Genomic DNA, 14,664 nt, shown 5'->3' with positions numbered 1-14,664 from the left:
TGGGCAACTCCGCAACATTTCCACTGGACAGGTTTTGATAAATCTCCCCCAGTCTCTAAGACCATGGAAGAGGAAAAGTTGCTGAGTTGCCCATAGCAACCAATCAGATCGCTTCTTAATTTTTTTAGAGGCCTTTTCAAAAATGAAAGCAGCGAACTGATTGGTTGCTATGGGCAACTGCACCACTCTTCCTCTACACAGGTTATGATAAATCTTCTCATTGGTGTCTATACAAAATATGATCAGTGAAGGGTTAATGAAAATAATTATGAGTAAATGATTACATCTAATGATATAAAAGATTACTAAAATTCCAGTTTGTAAACACTTGGAGGCAATGAGCGGTGGCTGTGTGGAAAGTAATTCAGGGCCCTTGTGGTTTCCAATGACAACAGCACCATTTGGTGTAAAATCGGGCGCTGGATAATAGGGTTATATACAGCCAAACGTGTACAGTGAGTAAACATTGATGGGGTAGTTAAAGGGGTACTCCGGTGCTAAGACATCTTATCCCCTATCCAAAGGATAGGGGTTAAGATGCTTGATTGCGGGGTCCCGCCACTGGAGACCCCCCGTGATGTTTCACGCAGCACTCCGTTACAATCAGCCCCCGGAGCATGTTCGCTCCGGCTCTGATGACTGGCGATCATGGGGTCGGAGTATTGTGACATCATGGCTCCGCCCCCGTGTAATGTCACACTCCGCCCCCTCAATGCAAGCCTATGGGAGGGGGTTTGACAGATTTCACGCCCCCTCCCATAGGCTTGCATTGAGGGGACGGAGCCGTGACGTCACGATACTCTGGCCCCCGTGATAGCCAGTCATCAGACCCGGAGCGAACATGCTCTGGGGACTGATGGTAACGGGGGGCTGCGTGAAAGATCACGGGGGTCTCCAACGGTGGGACCCCCGCGATCAAGCATCTTATCCCCTATCCTTTGGATAGGGGATAAGATGTCTTAGCGCCGGAGAACCCTTTTAAGAATTTGGGCAATGTTCTGCAGAGAAACCTTGGGTCCAGACATTTATGTGTTACCGTGACACGTACCATCTACCTTAACATTATTGCAGACTCACTTCCCCTGTCATGGCAGTAGTACAGGGCAGTGGCATCTTTCAACAGGATAATGTCCTGCCACACTGGAGAAATTGTTTTAAGGTGTATTCCAAGAAAACCTCTCCTGCTCTGGACAGTTCCTGACATAGAAAGAGGTGTCAGCAGAGGGCACTGTGGTCATACAGAAAAGAACTACACAACTTCCTCTGGAGCATACTGCAGCTGATAAGTCCTGGGAGGATTAAGATTTTTATATAGAAGTCATTTACAAATCTGTTTAACTTTCTGGCACCAGTTGATCTGGTGAAGTTCATGTTTCCTGCAGTCATGTATTCAGTGCATTCGGAAAGTTTTCAGACCCTTTTAGGCCCCTCCTTCATTATTCTGCACACAGCACCCCATAGTGACAAAGAAAAAACAACATGTTATAAATCTTTCAAATTTATCGAAAAGGAAAAAACAAATATCTTGCAGTGACATAAGTATTCATACCCTTTGCTCAAGACTTAGGTGTAGCCCCTTTGGCAGTGTTCTTGGAGATGAGGCCACAAGGTTTAGAAACCTGGATTTGGGGATTCTCTGCCATTCTTTTCTGCAGATCCTCTCAAGATCTGTCAGGTTGGATGGGGACCGTCGGTGGAAGATCAAATGGGTTTAAGCCAGGGCTCTGGCTGGGTCACTCAAGAACATTCAGTCTAAGCATAGGATTGCTTTAATATATTTTTCCTGCACTTTTGGTAATTTTATTTTTTTTTTTACACTGACACCCTCCACCGTGCAAGATTACAAACATTATATTTTAATAGTTTAGACCAGTGTTTATCAACCTTTTTCGGCTTGAGGCACCCCTCCGAAGTTGTCGGGGGAACCCCTACCGTAGTTGTCGAGCAAAACAAAAAAGAGAAAAGCGCCGCAGTGCACAATGTCTATTTATCTGTGGGTATGTAGATTACAGTGCTGCTTTATACAGCAATTCACAAATGACGTCTTCTCTAATCAGCGTTGTTCCCTTTTCTTCTCCATCTGGCCCGGCCATCATGACAATTTCTTCCAGCCACAATTCTTCACCGTTAAACGTGCAAAACAAACCTATTAGGCTCCGCACTTTTTTTTTACATGGGTGACAGAGGGGTGTACAAGAGTGTACATGGGTGACAGAGGGATGTAGAAGAGTGTACATGGGTGACAGGGGGCAAAGGGGGTGATTGAGGGGTGTACATTGGTGACAGAGCGGTGTTGGGGGTGGACAGGAGTGTGGATGGGTGACAGGAGTGTAGGGGAGTGTACAAGTGCCCTGCTTGTCCTCAGTGTACAGAGCCCTGCTTGTCCTCAGTGTACAGAGTCTTCTTGTCCTCAGTGTACAAAGCCCTGCTTGTCCTCTGTGTACAGAGCCCTGCTTGTCCTCTGTGTACAGAGCCCTGCTTGTCCTCAGTGTACAGAGCCCTGCTTGTCCTCAGTGTACAGAGCCCTGCTTGTCCTCAGTGTACAGAGCCCTGCTTGTCCTCATTGTACAGACCCCGCTTGTCCTCAGTGTACAGAGCCCTGCTTGTCCTCGGTGTACAGAGCCCTGCTTGTCCTCAGTGTACAGAGCTCTGTTTGTCCTCATTGTACAGAGCCCCGCTTGTCCTCGGTGTACAGAGCCCTGCTTGTCCTCAGTGTACAGAGCCCTTCTTGTCTTCAGTGTACAGAACCCTGCTTGTCCTCAGTGTACAGAGCCCTGCTTGTCCTCAGTGCACAGAGCCCTGCTTGTCCTCAGTGCACAGAGCCCTGCTTGTCCTCAGTGTAAAGAGCCCTGCTTGTCCTCGGTGTAAAGAGTCCTGCTTGTCGTCAGTGCACAGAGCCCTGCTTGTCCTCAGTGTACAGAGCCCTGCTTGTCCTCAGTGTACAGAAGCCCGCTTGTCCTCGGTGTACAGAGCCCTGCTTGTCCTCAGTGTACAGAGCCCTGCTTGTCCTCGGTGTAAAGAGTCCTGCTTGTCCTCAGTGTACAGATCACTTGTTTTTCCTCAGTGTACAGAGCCCTGTTTGTCCTTAGTGTACAGAGCCCTGCTTGTCCTCAGTGTTCAGAGCCCTGCTTGTCCTCAGTGTACAGAGCCCTGCTTGTCCTCAGTATAAAGGGCCCTGCTTGTCCTCTGTGTACAGAGCCCTGCTTGTCGTCAGTGCACGGAGCCCTGCTTGTCCTCAGTGCACAGAGCCCTGCTTGTCCTCAGTGTAAAGAGCCCTGCTTGTCCTCAGTGTACAGAACCCCGCTTGTCCTCAGTGTACAGAGCTCTGCTTGTCCTCAGTGTACAGAGCCCCGCTTGTCCTCAGTGCACAGAGCCCTGCTTGTCCTCAGTGTACAGAGCCCTGCTTGTCCTCAGTGTACAGAGCCCTGTGTGGTGAGCCACCGTTGTATGGCGGGACCATGGGTGTAGCAGACTGAGTGAGGGTGTATGGACATGGGTGATGGGGGTGTGGACATGGGTGACGGGGGAGGGTGGACATGGGTGACGGGGAGGTTGGACATGGGTGACGGGAGAGTGGACATGGGTGATGAGGAGGGTGGACATGGGTGACGAGGGGATGGACATGGGTGATGGGGGGGTCGACATGGGTGATGGGGGTGGTCATGGATGACTGAGACGGTGGACATGGGTCAAGGGGGTGTGGACATGGGTGAAGGGGGTGTGGACATGGGTGAAGGGGGTGTGGACATGGGTGACGGGGGGTGGACATGGGTGACGGGGGGATGGACATGGGTGACAGGGGGCGGGGTTAGACAGGGATGAAATGGGGTAACAACAGAGGATACAGTCGAAATGTGCTTAATGAGGCTAGGACTCCACTGAGATTTTTGCCCTGTGATTTTTGTGGCATAAAAACGACAGAAAAAACACCAGAAAAACTGCCACAGTTTTTCCCTGCATTTGGGTTTTTTTCTGGTGTTTTTCTTTGTGTGGAATTTGCCTTTTTTGGCCCCTTTGGCGTTTTTTTACAAAATAGTTGGGTACCAAAAAAAAAAAAAGGGTGCAGTAGGGATGTGAAAATGTATTTAACTAAATGTTTATTTTTTATAACAAAATTTTAAGAATTTTTTTAATAAAGTGTGTGTGTTTAGCTTTTTTTTTCTCTTCCCCCCCACATTTTTTATGTAGTACTACTACTCCCAGCATGGAACATACTGTTCCATGATGGGAGTAGTAGTACCTGTACTATAGACAGTCTGACACCCGATGCGATCGTCCATAATATAGCAGAGATGCGGCTCTATACAGCGCTCGCACCTCTGCTCTGTACTGAGTGATGTTCTATTCACATCACTGGCCGTTCATATTTTCCGCCCAGAGCTGTGATTGGCCGGATGGTTGCAGCCAATAACAGCTCTGAGGAAAATATGAATGAGTGAGTGGCCGGAGTACAGAGCAGAGATGTGAGCGATGTATACAGCCGCTCCATCTCTGCTTTAGACAGGACGATCACAGTGGATGTCAGTAGTGACACCCGCTGTGATCTGTTCTTACCTGTAGGTACTCCTACTCCCAACATGGAGCACACTCTGCTCCATGCTGGGAGCTGTAGTACCTGTATTGATAGACAGATCGCAGCGAGTGTAATTTATGACATCCGCTGCGATCTGTCTATCAATGCAGGTACTACAGCTCCCAGCATGGAGCAAAGTGTGCTCCATGTTGGGAGTAGTAGTACTTGTAGTTAAGGAAAGATCACAGCGGGTATCACTCCTGACACCCGCTGTGATCCTCCTGTATAATGTATGGATGCAGCGGCCACTCTTCTATGGTCCCCTGCACTGCCGTATATATACACATATTCCTAGAGCTGTGATAGGCTGGAACCATCTGGCCAATCACAGCTCTCTGCAGGAAATATGAATATGTGAATATATACGTCAGTGCAGGGGACCATAGAAGAGTGGCCGGACGCATCTACACATTATACAGGAGAATCGCAACGGGTGATCTGTCAATTAGTACAGGTACTACTACTCCCATAATGGAACAGTGTGTTCAGGGCCTGACTGGGGATGAAAACCAGCCCTGGAAATAATTGCAGACCAGCCCCACAGCATCGCGTCAGCCATCAGTAGCCACGTCTAGATTTATCCCTTTACAGTACACTAATATATATGCTTAAAAAAGGCTCTTGTGTTGAGCTGAAACGTTGCTGTTGGTAACATGTGGTGAATAAATTCACTTTGTTTTTGAATATTTTGGAGTGCTGCACCATCTCTTTTTGGATATCTAAAAAGGTCTCGATCAGACCTAGGACACTTGACACCCACATGCATGGGTATATCTCTCTCTCTCTCTCTCTCTCTCTCTCTCTCTCTCTCTCTCTCTCTATATATATATATATATATATATATATATCTATATATATATAGATATATATCTATCTATCTATAGATAGATATATATATATATATATATATATAGATATATATCTATATATAGATATATATCTAGATATATATCTATATATAGATATATATCTAGATATATATCTATATATATATCTGCGGGGTCAGTACTTTCCTCGGGGAGAGGACACCTCTTCAGGTGTAACGGAGATTCAAGTTAGGCCATTTAGCACTCCGCGGGCTTCTGGGTAAAAAAATATTTAAATTAGCTCACCACACCACCTTCACAGGTAGTGTTTTCTGCAAACCAGCTCAGGCTCCATTTAAGAAGTCTCAGAACTGATTGGTATTTATGCCAAGCCAGAACTCTCTCCAGAAGGAAAGAGGACCCATCTGCAGACAGCTGTTTCGGGTTGTTTGCCCCTCGTCAGTACAGAGCAGGGTGATCTGGCTTGGCTGTGGTGAGAGGCCAATAGTATTTTTATTTTATTTATTTATTTCCTCAATATATATTTCGAAGAAATAAATTGCTACTGTATTTCACTATGCTGGAGCAATTTATATATGTGTCAATTTTCCATGCATTATAATACTGTATATGTCTATATACCGTATTTTTCGTCCTATAGGACGCACCGGCGTATAAGACGCACCCAATTTTTAGGGGCAAAATCTAAAAAAATAAAGATTTTGAACCCAATAGTGGTCTTCAACCTGCGGACCTCCAGATGTTGCAAAACTACAACTCCCTGCATGCCCGGACAGCCGTTGGCTGTCCGGGCATGCTGGGAGTTGTAGTTTTGCAACATCTGGAGGTCCGCAGATTGAAGACCACTGCATAGGAGGTAATACTCACGTGTCCCCACCGCTCCGGACCCGTCACTGCTGCCCTGGATGTCGCTCCATCGCTGTCGCCGTGTCCCCGTCGCTCCGGGAACGTCTCTGCTGCCGGACGGTTATCCTCGCTCTCTGTCGCCGCCATCACGTGGTTACGCACGCCGACGCACGTACGCGACGACGTGATGACGAGGAAGGAGAGCGCCGGCATACAGGGGATCCCTGAATGGAGAAGACACCGAGGAGGCAGGTAAGGTCCCCCCCGGTGTCCTGTAAGCACTAACCCGGCTATTCAGTCGGGCTGTTCAGGACCGCCGCGGTCAAATTGCGGCGGTCCCGAACAGCCCGACTGAACAGCCGGGTTAGTGTCACTTTCCCTTCAGATGCGGCGGTCAGTTTTGATCGCCGCGACTGAAGGGTTAATACAGGGCATCACCGCGATCGGTGATGTCCTGTATTAGCCGCGGGTCCCGGCCGTTGATGGCCGCAGGGACCGCCGCGATAGGGGTGTATTCGCCGTATAAGATGAACCGACTTTTTCCCCCCAGTTTTGGGGAAGAAAAAGTGCGTCTTATACAGCGAAAAATACGGTAAGTCATACATTTACCTAGTAAGGCTGGGTTCACACTACGTTTTGTAACTACGGTTCCCGTATAAGGCGGGGAGAAGGGGGGCGTGGTTTAATCGCGGCACCCGCACTCAGCCGTATAGGGGAACCGTATTTAATGCATGTCTATGAGCCGACCGGAGTGAACCACAGCCTCCGGTCGGCTGCTTTTTCGGCCGTATGCGGTTTCCCGACCGCAGGCAAAAACGTGGGCGACCGTGTTTTTGCCTATGGTCGGGAAACCGCATACGGCCAAAAAAGCAGCCAACCGGAGGCTGCGGTTCACTCCGGTCGGCTCATAGACATACATTAAATACGGTTCGCCTATACGGCTGAGTGCGGGCGCCGCGAAAAGAAATATTACCATCACACTGTAACTGACCAAGTCCTCTATACTTAGACTGATATTAACAATAATTGCACTATAAAAGGAGGAATATTTTCACCTTACATATTACCATCATAGTGTTACTGACCAAATCCTGTATACCAGTGTTTCCCAACCTTTTTCGGCTCAGGGCACCCCTCCGGAAATTTTTTTTTTTTCGCGGGGCACACTGACCTTTTTTTTAAAAGCCACAATGCACACAAATTCCAATATCTATTTATCAGTGGATATGTAGTTTAAAGTGCTGCTTTATACAGCAACTCACCAATGACGTCTTCTCTGATCAGCGTCATTTGTCTGGTCTGGACTGTCCTGACCATTTCTTCCAGCCACAACTCTTCACCGTTAAACCTGCAAAACAAACCTATTAGGCTCCGCACTTTACAAGCATCATCCTCCAGATTCCCCTTTTACAAGTGAAGAGGAATACAGGGGCATATAGGTGTAAAGGGGTAACAGAGGGGGTGTACATTGGAGACAGGTGTGTAGAGGAGTGTATGGGGGAGACAGAGCTGTACATGGGTGACAAAGGGGTGTACATGGGAGACAGGTGTGTAGAGAAGTGAAAGAGGGGTGTAAAAGAGTGTACATGGGTGGCAGAGGGGTGTAAAGCGGTGTACATGGGTGGCAGAGGGGTATAAAGGGGTGTACATGGGAGACAGGTGTGTAGAGGAGTGTACATGGGGGTGACAGAGGGGTGTACATGGGTGACAAAGGGGTGTTCATGGGAGACAGGTGTGTAGAGGAGTACATGGGGGTGACAGAGGGGTGTAGGGGGTGATAGACGGGTTTACAGTGGTGGCAGAGGGTTGTAGAGTAGTCTACATGGGTGACAGAGGGGTATAGAGGAGTGTACATGGGTGACAGAGGGGTGTAGAGGAGTGTACATGGGTGATAGGGGTGTAGAGGAGTGTACATGGGTGGCAGAGGGGTATAAAGGGGTGTACATGGGTGGCAGAGGGGTGTACATGGGTTGCAGAGGGGTGTAAAGGGGTGTACATGGGTTGCAGAGGGGTGTAGAGGAGTGTACATGGGTGACAGAGGGGTGTAGAGGGGTATACATGGGTGACAGAGGGGTGTAGAGGGGTATACATGGGTGACAGAGGGGTATAGAGGAGTGTACATGGGTGGCAGAGGAGTGTAGAGGGCTGTACATGGGCTGCAGAAGGGTGTAAAGTGGTGTACATGGGTTGCAGAGGGGTGTGGAGGAGTGTACATGGGTGACAGAGGGGTATAGAGGAGTTTACATGGGTGACAGAGGGGTGTAGAGGGGTATACATGGGTGACAGAAGGGTATAGAGGAGTGTACATGGGTGGCAAAGGAGTGTAGAGTGGTGTACATGGGTTGCAGAGGGGTGTAAAGGGGTGTACATAGGTTGCAGAGGGGTTTAGAGGAGTGTACATGGGTGACAGAGGGGTATAGGGGAGTGTAGATGGGTGACAGAGGGGTAAAGAGGAGTGTACATGGGTGACAGAGGGGTGTAGAGGAGTGTACATGGGTGACAGAGGGGTGTAGAGGAGTGTACATGGGTGGCAGAGGGGTGTAGAGGAGTGTACATGGGTGACAGGGGTGTAGAGGAGTGTACATGGGTGACAGAGGGGTGTAGAGGAGTGTACATGGGTGACAGAGGGGTGTAGAGGAGTGTACATGGGTGACAGACAGAGAGATGTAGAGGAGTGTATATGGGTGACAGAGGGGTGTAGAGGAGTGTACATGGGTGGCAGAGGGGTGTAGAGGAGTGTACATGGGTGGCAGAGGGGTGGACATGGGTGGCAGAGGGGTGTAAATGGGTGGCAGAGGGGTGTAGAGGGGTGTACATGGGTGACAGAGGGGTGTAAAGGGATGTACATGGGTGACAGAGGGGTGGACAGGAGTGACAAGGTGGTAACGGGTGACAAAGGGACAGAGGGGTGTACATGGGTGACAAGTATGTGGTCAGAGGGGTGGACAATGAGGGGTGAACATGGGTGAGAGGGGGATGCACATGGGTGAGAGGGGGATGCACATGGGTGAGGGGGATGCACATGGGTGAGGGGGGATGCACATGGGTGAGGGGGGATGCACATGGGTGAGGGGGGGATGCACATGGGTGAGGGGGGATGACATGGGTGAGAGGGGGGTGGATATGGGTGAGAGGGGGGTGGACATGGGTGAGGGGGATGCACATGGGTGAGGGGGGAGGCACATGGGTGAGGGGGGGATTCACATGGGTGAGGGGGGAATGCACATGGGTAAGGGGGAGATGCACATGGGTGAGGGGGGGGGATGCACATGGGTGAGGGGGGATATGCATGGGTGAGGGGGGATGCACATGGGTGAGGGGGGGGGGGGAATGCACATGGGTGAGGGGGGGGAGAATGGATATGGTACAGTACCTCAAGCAAGCCATTTTTCTTCCCTGTTCTTCCAATCTCTGGCAGGGCACCGACTCCGGAAGGGCAATTATTCACTGCGCCGCAGGGGAGAGGGGGACGCTGGGGCACGGGTCACTACAGCGGCCCGGTTTAGCTTTCGCATACTTCCCCTCTCTGGGCCGGAGGGGGAAGGGGGAAGCTAAGGGACGCTGGGGGACGTAGGGGTACGCTGAAGCATAGAACAGCAGCCCCTGATCATGTGATTCCTCCTCCTCCATGTGACTGATCACATGACGGTGACATCATCGCAGGTCTTGTTACAGCCTCAGGCGCACGCACAGCGTAGCTTCCCTCCCCCCTGCGGTGCCGGGGAGGGAAATTAAAAAAAATAAAATCACGGTTGGGAATCACTGCACTACTTGCTGCCTCTGGATGCGCAGGTACTGGGTTGAGTGGCAGGGCTGGGAGCCTACAGCTCATATCTCCGCCTCTCTGTGGCCGCTTCACACAAGGTCCTGACTTAAAGGGGTAGTCCAGTGGTGAAAAACTTATCCCCTATCCTAAGGATAGGGGATAAGTTTGAGATCGCGGGGGGTCCGACCGCTGGGGCCCCCTGCGATCTCTCTGTACAGGGCCCCGGCTCTCCGGCCAGATAGCGGGTGTCCACCCCCGCACGAAGCGGCGGCCGACACGCCCCCTCAATACATCTCAATGGCAGAGACGGAGGGTAATTGGGGTGATTTATAGTTTCTGACTGCTTGTTCGGTCATACCTTGGATTGCCTTTACCTTGGGCTGAGATGGGCTGGTATTGCCCTGCCAAGAACCCGACGGTGGGTGGGATACCGCCTTATGCTGCTCTCCTAGTGGCTAGTATTCTGTTCACTGTTAGTGCTGTTACCAAAACTTTTATGTTTTTTCGTATATGTTTATTTCTCTTGTTTCGGTCCTTCCTTTCTTTCTCTCTTATCTTCTCTCTTGGTTTGTCTCTTCTCTTTTTCCTCTTCCCTTCTCCTACCCTTCCCTTTTACCCCTTTTCTGCCCCTCCCTATCCTCCCTGTCCCCCTGACCATTGGTGAACCACCATGGATACATTATCTGTCTGTTCGTTTAATGTGAAGGGTCTGAATGTCCCTGAAAAGCGACGCCAAATATCTAGGTACCTACATAAACAAAAGGTGTTAATTGCCCTGTTTCAGGAAACGCATTTTCTATCTACTAGTTGCCCAGTGATTAATGACCGGTTATATCCAGTATGGTTTCACACAATGTCTACTGATTCTAAATCTAAAGGGGTGTCTATAGCCTTTCATAGGTCCTTCCAGCCTACTGTATTGAAATCATCATGTGACCCTCATGGTTGCTATGTGTTTATACAATTCTCTCATTCCTCCCATGTATTCACCGTTGCCTCTGTTTATTTTCCTAACCAGGGACAGGTTTCCTTTGCCTCTAAGGTCCTCCATCTTCTGGATGAATTTGCTGGCTCCTCGCAGATAATCTTGGGGGGTGATTTCAACTGGGTATGGGATCCTCTCTTGGACACATCCACTGGTAAGTCCTCTTTGTCCTTTGCAGCTTTGCGTAGACTGAGGAAAGAACTCCTTGATCGCCGGTTGGTGGACGTGTGGCGCGCGACTCACCCCAGGGTTAGGGACTTCAACTTTTTTTCACCTGCCCATAAATCTTATAGTCGCCTAGATATGGTGTTCCTTAGCCATCCTCTCCTTTCTCTTTCCCCACGCGCAACTATTGCCCCGATAGTATGGTTGGACCATGCCCCGGTCCTTGTCAGCATACAATTATCTCCTAGTGCTCCCCGTGCGTTCTCCTGGAGGCTAAATGATCATCTTCTTAAGGATGTTTTATGTGTGCAGGAAGTCAAAAGAGTGATCTCTGAATTTTTGGAAATCCATGCCTCCGACGCTACCTCGGCGCCTACTCAGTGGGAAGCGTTGAAGTGTACGGTCCGTGGCATATTTATAGCTCATGGCTCCCGTCTCAAAAAAGAGCATGCTAGCCAATTACGTACTCTCTTTGACTCCCTAGCCTCCTTGGAAGCATCAAATAAGAGATCTTATAATGATGCCACTAGGGCCCAAATTTCCTCTGTTCGACAACAGATACTCACTTGTTTAGATAGGAGATTGTTTTGCTTAAGGGAAAGGGTGCATAGGGGATACTACGAGTACGCTGACAAGGCTGGCTCCTGGCTCTCCAGGGCTTTACACCCACGATTGTTCCCCCCTTACATCTTATCCCTGACATCTCCCACGTCCGGCAAATTACACTCAACACCGCAGATTGTTGAAGAGTAGTGTTGCTCGCGAATATTCGCAATACGAATTTTATTCGCGAATATCGCATATTCGCTAATTCAGGAATATTCGCGAATATAGCACTATATATTCGTAATTACGAATATTCGTTTTTATTTTTTCACAGTACACATCTCAGTGATCACCCCTCTCTGCTTCCAGCTTGTGTGGTGTAAAGAAGGCTCTAATACTACTGTGTGAGACTGGCGTGCAAATTTTCGCATATGCGAACATTCGCATATGCTAATTTTCGCATATGCGAATCTTCGCATATGGTAATTTTTATATATGCAAATTTTCGCATAGGTGAATGTTCGCATATGCGGAAATAAAACGCGAATATTACGAATATGTGAATTTAGCGAATATATGAGGAATATTCGTCCATATATTCGCGAAATATCGCGAATTCGAATATGGCCTATGCCGCTCAACACTATTGAAGAGTTCCGAACCTATTATCAATCCTTATATAATATCAAGGGTAGATATTCGGATCTCCCTGTTTCTGCTTTGCATGATAAAACTAATTCCTACTTAGACCACCATAGTCTTCCTGCTCTGTCCTCCTCATCTTGGGAGCATCTGGAGCGGCCGCTTGAGCTTGGGGAGGTGACCGACGCCATCAAAGTTTTGAAAAACGGTAAGAGTCCAGGACCCGATGGGTTTATGGCTCGATTTTGTAAACTGTTCTCTGGCATGGTAGCTCCTCCTTTATTACGATCTTTTAATTCTATAAGTGATGGTGCTCGCTTCCCTCCTCAGGCTCTAGCTGCCCATATCACGGTGCTCCCGAAACCTAATAAAGACCCTTCTAGCTTTAGTAATTATCGACCCATTTCGCTCCTTAATATAGATCTCAAATTGTACTCTAAGATCTTGGCCTTACGTTTAGGCCCCTTACTACCCTCACTTATACATACTGATCAAGTGGGCTTTGTCATGAGCCGCGAAGCTAGGGATAATACCTTGAAGTCGTACTCTCTCATTGCCGCAGCCAAATCCAAAGGCCTTCCCCTTTGCCTTCTTTCTATAGACGCTGAAAAGGCCTTCGATAGAGTAGGTTGGGAGTTTCTGGATCTGGCTTTGTCCCATATGGGGAAGGGACGTAGGTTTCACAACCATATCCTGGCCCTTTATGGAGGTGCAACAGCCCAAGTTAAGGTGAATGGTGTGCTGTCGGCCTCGTTTGATGTTAGAAATGGGACACGGCAGGATTGCCCCCCTATCCCCGCTTCTTTATGTGATTGCGATGGAATATTTGGCTGTGGCATTGAGACAGAACGACTCCGTCAGGGGTCTCTCCTTCCGTTCCTCCACTTATAAGCTGTCGCTTTTTGCTGACGACATACTGTCATATGTTTCCTCCCCTCGTATTTCCATCCCTGTTATTCTTTCCGAGTTCGCAGACTATGGTGCTTTGAGTAATTTCAAGATTAACTCACATAAATCGGAACTTCTCAACATCCCCATGCCCCAAGATGTCTTTACTGAGCTCACCTCCCAATTTCCCTTCAAAACTCCACACAACACAATTACGTATTTAGGCATACAATTGGGACCTGATCTTTCCTCCTTGTTCCATATTAATTATCTCCCCTTACTGAGCTCACTGAAATGGGACTTCTCCTCCTGGGGCAAGCTCACGTTCTCATGGTTTGGCAGGATGGCAGTTGTCAAGATGGATGTTTTACCACGTTTACTATATCTTATGCAGACGCTGCCCTTTCGGATTCCGGTGTCCTTCTTCTCCAGGCTCTGCTCCATGATAACCAGATTCATTTGGTCCATGGGTGGTCCTAGATTACGTTATCAGATCCTGATACGGAGCCGGGAGAGGGGAGGCGCGGGACTCCCGGACTTCTGTCTTTATTATAAGGCGTTGATTTGCGCTCGCATACTGGATTTCTGCCATCATGCCTCCTCCAAACAATGGGTAGCTCTGGAAATTGATTTTTCTCCGATACATCCTGCTGCTCTTCCCTGGTTGCCTCCGGGGTCTAGACCTTCTAGTGTTGCTCTTCCTTTTCTCACACGCCTTCCTTTGCCGGTGTGGGACTCCATCTTACATACCTCAGACATTTCATCCCGCCCTGGACCCCTCACTCCTCTGTTTAGTAATCCGGCTCTTGGTCATGACTCGGCAGTCCTTGCCTTATTGTCCTGTTCCACTGCTTCCCTTCCCAGATTGCGTGTGGTGACCACCTCCTCTACCCTGGTCCCCCTGGCTTCCCTCAATACTGACTCTCCTGGTTCATGGTTTACCTATGAGCGCCTTCGGTCATACTACCTATCCCTGCATCCGAACTCACAATTACATAGATAACTGACTGGTTTTGAGACTCTGTGCACTCTTTCCTCTCCACCTATACATACCATTTCCTCAGTCTACGCGATGCTGCGAAGTACAGTAGACGACCCGATAATACCAGACTTTATTGCTCGATGGGAGACCGATCTGGATCGTGTTTTCTCTGACTCCGAGATAGTTAAGATTTTTACTCTGACACACAGGGCTTCTCTTTCCTCTAGGATTCAGGAGTGTAATTTCAAGGTTCTATGTCAGTGGTATAGATGTCCTGGCCACTTACATAGGATTTTCCCTACGGTAGCGGCGACGTGTTGGCGTTGTGGTCAGGGATTGGGTTCTTACCTTCATACCTGGTGGGATTGCCCTCTAATCCATTCCTTCTGGGACGAGGGTTTCCTCGGGCTCGATCTCTCCTGACCCCGCCATAACTCTTCTCTC

At 49.0% G+C, this 14,664-nt stretch overlaps 1 protein-coding gene across 8 annotated transcripts in view; it reads left to right on the top strand.

The window, feature by feature from the left end:
- LOC130290250 (cytochrome P450 2F2-like) overlaps positions 1–14,664 on the top strand; it is a 331,651-nt gene that overhangs the window by 120,263 nt on the left and 196,724 nt on the right. Inside the window, exons 1-2 of one of the 8 annotated variants that reach the window (XM_056537605.1) lie at positions 182–201; positions 11,031–11,151. The exons of 3 other annotated variants lie outside the window; for them this stretch is intronic. In XM_056537605.1, the coding sequence (XP_056393580.1) occupies positions 11,123–11,151 (29 nt within the window). In that variant the 5' untranslated portion in view covers positions 182–201; positions 11,031–11,122. Of the gene's footprint in view, positions 1–137; positions 202–10,015; positions 10,039–11,030; positions 11,152–14,664 lie in introns of those variants that run through there. 4 more of the 8 variants (XM_056537604.1, XM_056537603.1, XM_056537609.1 and 1 more) reach the window with 4 other exon arrangements.

This window comes from Hyla sarda, chromosome 9 (genome assembly GCF_029499605.1).
Source record: "Hyla sarda isolate aHylSar1 chromosome 9, aHylSar1.hap1, whole genome shotgun sequence".
NCBI lineage: Eukaryota > Metazoa > Chordata > Amphibia > Anura > Hylidae > Hyla > Hyla sarda.
This window is presented reverse-complemented; position numbering and strand designations above follow the sequence as displayed.